Source organism: Acipenser ruthenus, chromosome 37 (genome assembly GCF_902713425.1).
Source record: "Acipenser ruthenus chromosome 37, fAciRut3.2 maternal haplotype, whole genome shotgun sequence".
NCBI classification, from domain to species: Eukaryota; Metazoa; Chordata; class Actinopteri; order Acipenseriformes; family Acipenseridae; genus Acipenser; species Acipenser ruthenus.
The window spans coordinates 8,642,476-8,655,020 of record NC_081225.1 but is presented as its reverse complement, the minus strand read 5'-3'; the positions used below and the strand labels follow the sequence as shown (position 1 = coordinate 8,655,020).

The 12,545-nt window shown below is 38.4% G+C and overlaps 1 protein-coding gene across 1 annotated transcript; it reads right to left on the bottom strand.

The window, feature by feature from the left end:
- Positions 1–6,181: 6,181 nt before the first annotated feature.
- Positions 6,182–12,240, bottom strand: LOC117397764 (fibroblast growth factor 17). Its single transcript, XM_059008443.1, has 5 exons — positions 12,173–12,240; positions 11,207–11,243; positions 10,462–10,639; positions 9,838–9,944; positions 6,182–6,835 (listed from the first exon to the last, which is right to left on the bottom strand). Exons 1-5 carry the CDS (start codon positions 12,238–12,240, stop codon positions 6,548–6,550), a joined length of 678 nt encoding a protein of 225 aa, XP_058864426.1. The 3' UTR covers positions 6,182–6,547.
- Between the last annotated feature and the right edge of the window lie 305 nt (positions 12,241–12,545).

Sequence of the window (12,545 nt, the reverse complement as noted above, 5' to 3'; positions counted from 1 at the left end):
TTAGGCTTCATTGGGTATACTTTTCTACAAATAAACACGTTTAACAAATTGGACTATTAGACTATTCATATTTTTGAAAATTAATTAAAGCCATTATTGTTAGCTGTATGTATGTTAGAGTGTGACAATATAACTGCAAACAGAATAAATAAAATATTCTTCCATAGTTTTATTATGTATGGTTAACTTTATCTTTATACTTTTTGTCGCATTATTATTATTATTATTATTATTATTATTATTATTATTATTATTATTATTATTATTATTATAAGCGCACAAATATATTCAGCATTAAAGGCTGTCGTTCCACTGAACAAAGTCCTACCATTTGTGTTTACCTTTGAGACAGGTAAAGGGACTTAACAATATAATCTGAAAAGTATGCCGTTTTGTACACTATTTCACGCATATCGATTCCCGTTCAGGGCGAGTACTTAAAGGACAAACCAACACAGTACTTTTTTTTTTTAATCTTCTATTTTTATTTTTTTTCAAAACGCCACTAAACTTTTTGTATACCAAACTTCGAAAGAAAATTCACTCAAATATAATCTGCTGTAAAGCTATTAATCATTCTCTGTCGCACCTCGGTCTCATTGTGGAGCTCATAATTGCACGCTTTATCGTTCCCCGCTTCATTAAAACCCAAATGTTATAATTTACTTTTGATTTGTGGCATGGGTTCTTTTGCCATGGCATTAAGATTCTTGGGGAGTTTAAACGCCTTTCATCTTTATTTCGGTGTACAAAAACCGAGTTAGAAAAAGCGGAGATTAAAAAGTGTAATAATTAAGTATTACTGTACCATGTTTATGTAATATAAGGTTTCCCAACTTGTCATCATTTTAAATTAGGCGGTAGGTCGTTATTTGATGACTAGAATCTGTTTGTTCTGTGTAACCATATCCCCGTCAAAGTGTAATTACCTTCGCTTAACCTAAGTGAATGCATACATGTCAGGTCTCCCGTTTTGACCAGGACTCTCCCGTTTTAAAGACCAATCTTCCTGTCCGAAAAAAATCCCCCCCCCCCCCCCCCCCCCCCGGGAACCGTTTAATCCAGTAATCTCCGATATATATTTTCTTTTTTTTTTTTTTAAGATTGGTTCCCTCACACGCCATCTGGTGGCCAGTCTATTCTCTACCACCTGCTTGAATAGCGCGACATATTGTGAGTTTGATTGACACCTGTGTATGAGTATAAACCACAGTTGCCAAGTCCGCTTATAATAAGTAGAATTGGTTTTATTTTGAGTCGCGGGTTGTGTGATTGACTCGTGTCAATATATATGTAGTACATCGTTAGAATTTTATAATTTTAGAATCCTCACTAGTTCAATAATAACTAGTACCAAAAAAATGTAACTACTGAAAAAAAGTAATTTGTATAACTATCCCCACTCCCCTCCATCTGAAATCGGTTGACTTGTTTTGAAAGGCAGTGCCGCTTTTTTTCTCATGAGACTTGCCAACACTGGTATGAACGACGCATTTTGCTATAGCGTCAGGCGCAAATGTGCGAAATGGCGAAGCGTTGTGTGTCTCCTGCTCGCGGAGCGAAAAGATTAAATGTGCTTCGAGATTTAATAACGATTGGACAAAGGAGTTTAAGCGCATTCACGAAAGTGACAAAGGCATTTCTACCTTCCTTTGTACTTTGTGCCAAATGACTTTGAGTTATGCAGCAGGTGGAACGAACGACGTTAAGTGTCACATGGAATTCAAAATGCATCTGTCTTACATCACGACGCAGGAGGAGAACCACAGTTGCTTCAGGACAGCATGAAGTGTTATCGGTAGGTTCATTGCATTTCATTTATTGTGATCATGATTTATTTACACTCAATGTCTCGTAAAAAGCGTTGAAAGTTTGTGCTTCACTCCATGGACTCAGTTACATGGTATTATTGCAGAGCATGTGTCCAGTGAATATACATAAAACTCAAGCTATTGAAAGCTTAATTCAAGGCTCGAAGTCAACATGTATTTGGTAGCAACACTCTTAATTTGGTACTTGCTTTTTACGCAGCAACGTTCTGCTGATACCTCATGCTGCAGTAGGCCGATGTATGACCATCTTGCTACCTACTTTCCAGACTGATAGCAAATTCTCACTACTGCACTGCTTTTAAAAAGTTAACTTCTAGCCCTGTGTCAAGCATTTTCATAAACTGTGTTGCCCCTTTTGCATGTTGCATTCAAGCAGTTGTTTTTAATATGTAACATATACCTTCCTAAGTGAGTGTGTTTTCTTTGCGTGGGTGAATTATGTATTGATTCTGTATTTTTTTTTTTTTTTTAGGTCATCAGAGCAGTTTGCAAACTTTGTTGCCCAGCACGACTTGGGAGTTGGGAAAGGACTCCATCGAAAGCCTGCTTTCCTGCAAACTGAACATTGACAGCTGCTGGTATGATGATTCCAACATCTTGAGAGTCTTGAGAGATTGCAAGTCTGCCACTTGGGCATATAACAAGCACCACAAAACCAAACCCTGATTCAACATCATCTTCTCTAAGGCTCCACTAAAGGACTCTTATGCTGTTTTCTTGTTTAGTTCCCTCCCGCAGGCTCCCCAGTGCCACTTCGCACGCTTAACACTATCCCTTGCAAAAATCCTGGGACCTTGACAGGTATGTGAATGCCAACCGACATATATGCAAATAAGCAAAACTCAAACCCCTAAAACATCAACAACAAAAAAGTACCCGGTAGCTACATTTTTAATATTATATAGGCCTACAGTAAACCGTAGTGCAACCAGATGGGGTCATCAAGTGCTTAGTAGGATGTCAAGTAATTAATTGACAAGCTAATTGAAACACATTTTTGGTAATTGATTTAATTAACTTCATGATGAATTATTTAAACATTCCCTTGGCGAGCTAACACAGATTTACTGTATTAAAACACACCGTTTTAACTCGCCTATATAGCGTTTTTGTCTATTGCTAGAGTAGGTACGGGTAACCTAATCTTAATTTGGATCTGTAAACATGTTCCCCCGGACTAGCACGCTACCTCCCCAGGCTGGCTAACTCAAAAGGAAACATTAACTTTGAAAAAGGCTCAAAAACAAATTTGTTCTAAACCCGACAAATCCCACTTAACGACTTTGACACCTCCAGTCAATTATTGGTGTTCAAAAGACCCTCCCCCCCCCCCAGAGCCATTTTCACACCTTGTACACACAAATGAGAAAGGACAAAATAAAAGAAGTGGGTGGAGGAGAACAAAACAAAACGCGATTTTTTTTTTTTGTAACGACAGCATTAGGTTCTCTTCTATTCTAAGATGATTGGTTTTTAAGGCGCTACTTTCCCACAGGTGTACCCCCCCCCCCCCACGGAGTCTATTCAGAGCAAACACAGGAATTTGACTCATTTCCCAAACCAAGCAAAATGATTACTACCTTCACCCTGACGCCTCCATCCTTTCACCAGAGTTTAATACACTGCAGGTCTTATTCCAACACTTTGATCTCGCAGTGTTCCGCTTGTAGTTAACACGCAGCAGCATAACAACTCGGGTCCGTAACTCAGACACAGGAGCGATTCAGCACTGTGTGCAGGCTAATCAACATTCAACTACATCGTCTGTGATACAAGTCTTGGCAGGTGCCACTGCAGAAACCAATTTTTAGGGGTTCAATGGAAGAACAAATATCCCATCCTGTAGTCCTGCATCACTAGTAAATGGATTTGGGGTACCTCCTGTCATTTGTCTGTTCATACCAATATATCTATTGAGCAAGAGGTCTGATTGGGGTTAAATGAGTAATACATACCCCCCCCCCCCCCTCACTCCCCCCCTCCATCTAGGTGTTGTTAATTTCTAGAAAATATACATTTTGACATTCCACTGTATTTGAAACCACTTGTTTATTTTGCCTAGGATTCAAGGATACCAAGACATGTAGTAAGCAAACACACTGTGATCTATAGGCGAAAACTGTCCCAGCTCTTACTCCTCCTCGGTAACACAAACCAAGTGCAGGTTTGGCATTTTTTGGTAGGCAAGCTGCCAGGGTATGCCAAAAAAAAGAAGATAGAACATTTTTGCTTTTTTGTATTTTAAAAATAGATTTCCCAATGCAGACTGCGTTGATATAGCTGTTTTAGCTTCTGGGGATGGTCTTCATCAATATTGAACCCCCCCCCCCCCCCCCCGAACTTCTTTGAATCAAATATGTTCCCACTGCTTATTGATTCATTAAAACAACAGTTTGTGGTTATCCGAGTGTCAGATCTGAAATTCTCAACTTATCATCAGAGGTATTAAATAACTGGACACCCTTTCAGGCAATTTAACATGACTTTAAGTACTGGACGACGACTGCAGTGTGAAAAGGGGTGCATTCTGTGTTGAGCCATAGAACTGCAGCTTAGGAAAACATCGCCTCGGGATACGTTTAGGAGAGAGTGCGCTTAGCAGCTCAAATGATGCAATCTATCCAGGTAAAGCCTCTTAAAGAACAGAAATGATGTGGTGCGACTTAAATCATGTAAACCGAGATGCTTAGGTTCAGGCCAGAAAAAAAAAAAAAAAAAAAAAAAACTGCATGAAAGTGACTCGATTCAATTTAAAGGTATTTTCAAATTGGTAAAAAATATCTTATTTTAAAGAACTTAAGAAATATTTGGCAGGGCAATTAAAAAAAGCATAGAGAATGTTATATTGCCAAAAGTTTAGTAAAGATTTATATAATGCTCTAGTTAGATACTACTTAGGATAGTGTGTCCAGATTAGGAAACCTCACTACAAAAAAAGACATTACTGCACTACAGGGAAGGGCAACTCAGCCGATCCCAGGGCGTAATGGTATGATCTGTCAGGACAAGGGCCAACATAACTTTTCTAATGCTTTTATGATTCCAAATGTTGCTTCACAACAGGAAAGCATAACGACACAACAGCATGCCCAACCCTGTTAAAAACCGGTTGAACAATAGTTGAATCTAAAAACTGGCATGCTTGCAAACATGTGACAATTCGTAAGATTTCTTGTATTATGCTGGACCATGAGGAAATGAATTTGAGTTCAAATGCACAAGATGGTTCATTTTTCCAAACTTTAATTTTCACTTTGACTGGTATAAAGCCCATTTAGCCAGCTACAGCATTGGTAGGATTAACACTTTCCATGCAGGAAGTATAAAGACCCCACATGAGTCTGCTGAATATGGACAGGAGTTGAGTGCTTATCCTAAAACCACTTATAGTGTTGTTAAATTCATCTGGGCCAAGAGGGGGATTTGATCAACCAATACCCTGCCGGGATAAGCCAATCCTGGATATTCCTGCATTTTACAGTACCACTGGATTGCATGTGATTTTTATGGGATATCCCGGCATGACTACAGATAGGTGGTTGATGTAATCCAGGCTGATTCCGCAGTGTTGTGAAATCCAGTTGTGGTTTACCCCAGAATAATAGGCAATTCCACTTTTGTGTGTCAGGAGAACAGTGGTCGATACAGACATCGCCAGCGTTGCCTATGATCTGCAAGTTCTCTCTGTGAAAGGTGACGGGTTGATTTTATCAGCCAATAGCCCTACTACAGGGATCTTATTTAATAGGACAGAATTTTTTTATTTTTTTTAATAATTTTTCTTTTTTTTTTAAATTTAGTCGTCGCCAATTTTTTACCCCGGTTTTCTCCCCAATTTAACATGCCCAATTATTATCTGTATCCTCGGCTCACCGCTCACAACCCCCCCGCCGACTCGGGAAACGGTGGCTGGAGCACGCGTCCTCCGAAACGTGCTCCTGCCAAGCCGTCATTTTTCACACTGCGGATCCACAGCAATGCTACCAGCACCTATAGTGCCGGAGGACAACACAGAACTGGTCGCTGATGCACGGTGAGCCGTGGATTCCCCTGTCGACCTAAGCCCTCCCTACCTGGGCAGCGCTCGGTCAATTGTGCGCCGCCCCCCAGGAACTCCCGGTCACGATCGGCTGTGACACAGCCTGGATTCGAACCTGCGATCTCCAGGCTATAGGGCACATCCTGCGCTCCGTGTGGAGCGCCTTTACTGGATGCGCCACTCGGGAGCCCCCAATAGGACAGAATGCATGCGTAAAAAGTGCTTTCTACATTTCTGAACCTACTTTTACTTGGCTTCCATTAATGCCCTCTCATCCTAAATCACAGTGAAGTATTGACCTGGGGTAACTTTATTTTGACCATTTAAGGATTTTTATTTCTTCAATGAAATCGCCTTTTTCCTGTCTTTTTTTTCTGAAGAAATATTTGCCTAGATAAAAAAAACAGAATAGCTTATGCCCAAATATAAACATTTATTGCTGGATCATATTTCCATTGCTGTTCTCTTTTTAGCTGGAAAGCGTTGACAAATACAGTAATATTAATTAGATACATTAATTTCCATGTTTATATACTGTAATTACCTTTTTGTTTTAATTAACATTCTAATTTTGTTATTTAAAAGGATTTAAGTATAAAAAATAAATATTTTTCTTAATAAAAAAAAAAAAAAAAAGCTATGAGACAGACCAGTCCTATTTACACTTTGAATACCGTTAAGGTAAAGTCGGTGATTTTCTGTTGCGCTTGGCCCGTTTCGGCTGAGCAAAGCTGATGAAGTCAAAGTGTTTGTGTCTCTCGTTGGGGAAAGGCAATGGGCCTTTGTGGAGCCGTTTTATAAAGTGGACCTCCCTCTGGTGCTCTCTGGTTTGGGACGCTTTCTTCGGACGCCCCTTCCTCGTAAAAGCAACGTACCAGCCTTCATATTTCGCGTTTTGAAACGCTGTGTAGTTGTTCTCCAAGACAATCTCTGTAAAGAGGCACTCTCTGCTTTTTCCAGACGGCTGAAAAAAAAGAATAAATAGAAATATTAACAAAAAGGTATAGCTTCTGGTTTTCAGCATTAAAAAAAATAAAAGGTACTTATCGGTACTTAATTTCAGGACCACGAAACAGGTAAAAATCGGTTAAAACAACCCTCCTACCTACCCATGTTCCACAATAGAAACTGCTAAAAATCTGTATACATAAACAAGTTAAACAGTAATGTCATATTAGCAGTACTAACATCAATAAAACAAAACGCGTTATATCTGCAGCTTGTGACACCTATAGAAGGCATTTAATCACCTGAAAACCAAAGCCAGGTCAAATGAAGGAATTTTGGAAAACAAATACTGCACTGCAGTCAGTTTGTCAGCTTTGTTGAAAGGAACTTTGTACACCACATGAAAACACTCTTTTCACCATTAAAATTAATAAAGTCTGCTTTGATTGTAGTAAATGCAGACGGATTTTCCCAAGTTGGCAGCAGACATCAAGGATCGTTCTGAAATGTAAGGAGTGTGTGTGCAACAACAAACCAGATACGAACTGACGTGGGAAGGCTTTCGCACGCATTCTTTCTCAGGAGGGGATGTTGGGAAATGGAGTTCAAAATAAAAACAAGTGGAGATTCTGATTTTATTATTCTAAAATGAATACCAGAAGCGTGAAGATTAAATTTGGCAGGTATTTATCAGCAAAAATCGTTTATCCGTCCAGCTGCTAAGCTCCCAGAAAGAGTAATACGTTCCAGGACCTGCAGTATATTCATATATTGTATGTGGCTATATAGCAGGACTATAGAGCCATTCAAAAACATGTTTGCCAGCTCTGCGGATGGTTTGGCTATTTAGATTTTTTTTTTGTCTAGCTATGAAACAGTTAAGATACGTAGAGATTCTTCATACCACCGTTGCTATGAGTAATGTATTGACTTAAAACCCATTACAATACATGATTTCTCTTTCTGGTTAGAAAACATTGATTCCTTTTTTCCATTTCCCAGCAGGAAATACATTTTTGACCTTTGAGTCTGAAGACACAGATTTTCACACAGACCAACACCCTCCCTGTTCTGCATTGACAGAGAGCACAGGACCCAAAGGGGTCAAATTCAATGATGTAATCAAATGTGGATCTTAATACCGTTACCCTAAAACTGCTTCATTGCATTCCTTTTCTACTCTTTGTTTCTGTATTTAGTGGATTTCAAAGTGGGGGTTATAAAAACACCGGTGTGATTAATGCACAGCTAAAGGGCAGCTGTATACAGGGCTGGAAATAATGCACCCATTGCATAGCAGTTTGGTCCATTCCTGGTTGTACTATTTAATAAGACACCTGAGCTTGTTACCAATATATACTGGGGCTAATCAAGCTCCAGGAATGAGTGAAACTGCTGTGCATTAGGAGTCTTATTTCCATCGCTGAATTATTAGATCATAAAAAAATAGATCCTGGACAGTAGAGATATCACTGTGGTTGCTTTATTATCCGATGCAAATCACCCTGAGGCTAGCACAGGTCCATCCACTCGTTAATACCCAGTTTTGTTGGTGCCCCCTATTGTAACTTTCCACAGGGATCTCAGTATCTGGGCTCAACCTTGTATCAGCTAAGCTAAAGTAGCAGCTCCTGATCCCAGTAGTGTTCCATATATTAACCAAGTTGATACAATTACTCTTCTTGTAGCCTACCTGTCATGATCATAAATCCATATAAAAAACTAAATAGAAAAAGCTCTGCAGACTAAAATTATGTTCATAAAGTTTTTTTTTGAATGTCAATCCTAAAATTTAAGGTGATGCAAAACTTTTGGCCACAGCTGTATTAGGTAATAATTTAGATGTGACGGTCTGTGACTATCACCACGCAACAAACAGATAACTTCATAGTACCAGTACTTCAGTGTAGTCCCACATACAGGAACAGCAGCTACACTATCATTTCAAAGCTGTTATTTATTTTCTGGGTGTTTTCACACTTGGCTTGCAAGTGTTTCAAACGTTCAGGTTTCAAATGAACCAAACTCACATAGAGCAACAAACGGAGCAGGAATACACATGTTAAATACAGTTTCAACACCTTACAGAATCAAAAACACACACAAAAAAACAGGCATTAAATGCATGATGAAGCTGGTCCTTGTCTGTTCATCTGTATGACTGGCTTGCCTCACAGCTTAACAGGAAGGATCATTATTGGAAAAGAGATCTCTTTAACTATTACTTAATATTCCATTCCTGGGAGGGCACAGTCTATTCTATGTGGGATGGTGACGGAGAGAGAAACTATTCTGACCTATAATCTATATCTTACTGTTACCCACAGACCAAAGTGAGATATGCTGTAAAGAGTGAAGTGTCACAGGCTGTGCCTGAGCAGCAAATAATTTAGAAGAAATTCTTCACTGCGGCACAGTCCATTTTAAGCTATACTTTCTGAACTTCAGAAGAAGAGACTAAAGGATTACTCCCCAGTTTAAAAATGTCAGGACATGATTTCCTTACCAGTTTATTATTGCAACAGACAGCTGGTTTAAGCTGATATAAATAAGAGTGAAACTAAAATGTTTCTTCAGTGTTAAATCAGATTGGATGATGTATTATTGAAATGCCCGATGTATTAAATGTCTATGAGCCCATGTATTTTTAAACTTTTTAAATGCTGTTCTTTTTTTTTTACTTTTGTACCATCAATTTTAGCAACTTAAATACCCATACTGTATAAAATTGGCACAAGGTAAACTAGTGCGATATATGTACACACCACCGAATTGTACGATTAATTCAACTTTACAAAAAAAAAAAAAAAAAAGGTTCTGATTTGTGATTCCTGGTATATCAAAACAGCTATAACTGTAAGGATAGAAAGCTTCGAGCAGTATTTCTCACTTGTTCCAGCCCAATTCCTAAATACTTTACATCTAGGCTCATAGAAGACCTGTTTTGAGCCAGTTCAATATTTGAGGCATGGTCTGAGCTTTAAACAGTTACTGCAGATAAAAAGGTGAATGGCTTGCCTTTCCTACAAGTTTTCCTCTGCGGTTCATGCAGAGGTAGTGTCCGCTCTCGGCTCCTTTGATCCGAACCCGGCTGCCGAATGTATCCGTTTCCACATACAGTCTCGCTGCAACAAAATGACAATAGAAATCTGGTATTTTAGTTTGAAATACTTCCAAACAGTTTATTTATGTTCCAATAATGTATAATGGTATGTAATGGGCTTATATAGAAATATACTGGGGTTTATTTTTTTTTTATCCAAGCAGTGACTGATCTAAATATCGCCACTCTTTAACTTCATATTCAGCCTGGAACTTGTGGGTTTCACCATGGAAATCAAAATCAATAGGCTACAGTCAATAACAATATAAAACTATTATTGACCCTTTTTAAATCTAATTGCAAATACACATTACCCACTTGAATGAGTTTTTCCTTAAATAACAAAATGTGATTATATATATATATATATATATATATATATATATATATATATATATATATATATATATATATATATATATATATATATATATCACTAATGGCTTATTATATAAGTGCACAAAATATTAGTTTTTGCACTACAGCAAGATTCACTTTGCATCAGTTGAGATGCATGTTCTGTGGTGCAGGATTCTTACCGAACGTATTGCCATCTTCTGCATTGGCGTTGATCTTTCTGCCTTGGATCTGAACGTGTTTCCCGCTGGTTCGACTGTAGAGCTGGTACACCCGGACCTGCCGCCGGCTCAGCTGGTCTGTCACGGCGCCCTGGTCCCTCACATACTGGTTAAAATTAGGAGACGGGTGATTTTCCCCCTTTTTTTGTAAAGGGAAACATAAAATCAATTCTGACTGCGCTAAATCAGTAATTTAAAAAAATGTATATAAAATAATTTTTAAAAATACACATGCCAATATACAGTGTGAGGCTGCCTCTTGAGCTAAGCAAGGGATTCAGATTGAAAATATTAAAATTAATCAAACATTAAACTTACATTAACACATGCATTTATTTCGCTAATATCGGTTACCGATTATTAATTATTAATATGAATTAATTTAACAAAAAATACGTGGGAGATGCTAATTGATAATTGTAAGATATTCTTTAGCAAGGAATCGTTAAAAATATCAGTTAAATTTGCTAAAAAGGCAAATGCTGTGAATATGCTTTAAAATTTAAACACATAAACAAACAAATAAATAAATAGACACTTAAAATAATTTAAAATGTGAAATATATTCCAAGCAAATAAAAATGGTCCAAGAAGTAATTTAGCGACAGAACATAATTATATCCATAAACACACAACACAGGTTAGCAGCTTATATAACAATTGGTATTAAAAAGCACCGGGTGCTGATTGTATTCGCTCAACTCACCTGTGCATTGCACCACAGCACAAGGAAATGAAAAGATCTACAGAAATAAAAAAAATAATAAAAACAGAATTAAGGACTACATTCAAAATTGCAGAATATGAAACTGTAGGGAAATCGCTTACATGTAAATGTAGCCGTGTGAATACATAGCTGCTGTTTTTCCGGCTGAGCCTGTCCCTCAGTGATTCTCAAACGATGTAAATCCCAAAATGGACAGAAATCCCAAATCTGGCAGTTCGACGAACTCGATAACATTAATAACTTTGCACAATTTATCCAAACCGTCCGGGGTTGGCCTTTAAGCCAACCTGTCGTTACTGCGCAATTACAGTAAATTGTCAAATATCATAAATCCATAAAAATGATTGGTAACGTAATGGCACGCATTACTTCCTTGGTATACCAGTCAATTGAATCGTGTATTCACTGGTTGCATAGTACTAGTTCCATGAAGCAACGACAAGCCCGGTCTGCGTCTGTCATTCAGTTTCATCAAAAGTGGAATTATTTTAACTCGAAGAACCTTTCAAATCCATGGTCCTTAGCAGTTGCGCTTTTTTTAATAGAATACAAATCTGCAACGCCTTTGCGCCTGAGTCAAAGCGTACGATTCTCCAATGCTCTAAATGAATAATGCCACTCTGCGTATTCCATCTGGTACTGCTATAGCCTGTCAATGCGTTCCCCCTGATCAGTCCAAGGGAGAAGTTTCCTTGCCTCTTGCCCGGTGCGGTGATTCACTATGAAACCAAGGTGTGAACAGAAAGAGAACGAGGCTGTGGCTTGCGAGAGGGGGTGGGGAGGGGTCTTGTGGGTGGGTATTTGCGAACGAACTAACTGGTGTTACCCTGGAAAGGCCAGTAGTTTTAAAGTGTTGGCTACTGCTCCCGTGGGGGGCTAATGACGGGCTGAGTAGCAAATCGCTGCCCAGAGGCATCTCTTTTGCAAACACTTATCCACGGGCACCTTAAAGGGACAGTGCGCCGATTCCTGTGCATGGAAACCCAGAACGCATTTACATGATTAGAGTCCATCGTTCAGTGTTGCGGATTCATACAGCGTTACAATCTTACTAGATCACGATCCTAACATATATAGCTATTTTCAAATACTAAGTTTCAAATACTCTGTGCCCTTACAAGAACCTCAAAGTGAGAAATATATTTTGTATCCATTTATTTAATTAAGAATGTCCAGGACATTAAAAGAAAAAAAGAAAAGTTCATGACAATATCTTAAATAACCGATTTTGTATTGAATGCGGTGCATACATAGGCATAAATGATCACAATGTGATCTTCGATCTTAAGAAAACGTCTTAAACATACAGCAGAATAGA

Coding starts and splice junctions, on each gene's coding strand:
- LOC117397764 (XM_059008443.1), bottom strand. CDS start 12,240: ATGGACTCTAATCATGTAAATGCGTTCTGGGTTTCCATGCACAGGAAT. Junction 11,244..12,172: donor CGGCGCACTGTCCCTTTAAG/GTGCCCGTGGAT, acceptor TTATTTCTGTAG/ATCTTTTCATTTCCTTGTGC. Junction 9,945..10,461: donor AGAAGATGGCAATACGTTCG/GTAAGAATCCTG, acceptor ATTTTGTTGCAG/CGAGACTGTATGTGGAAACG.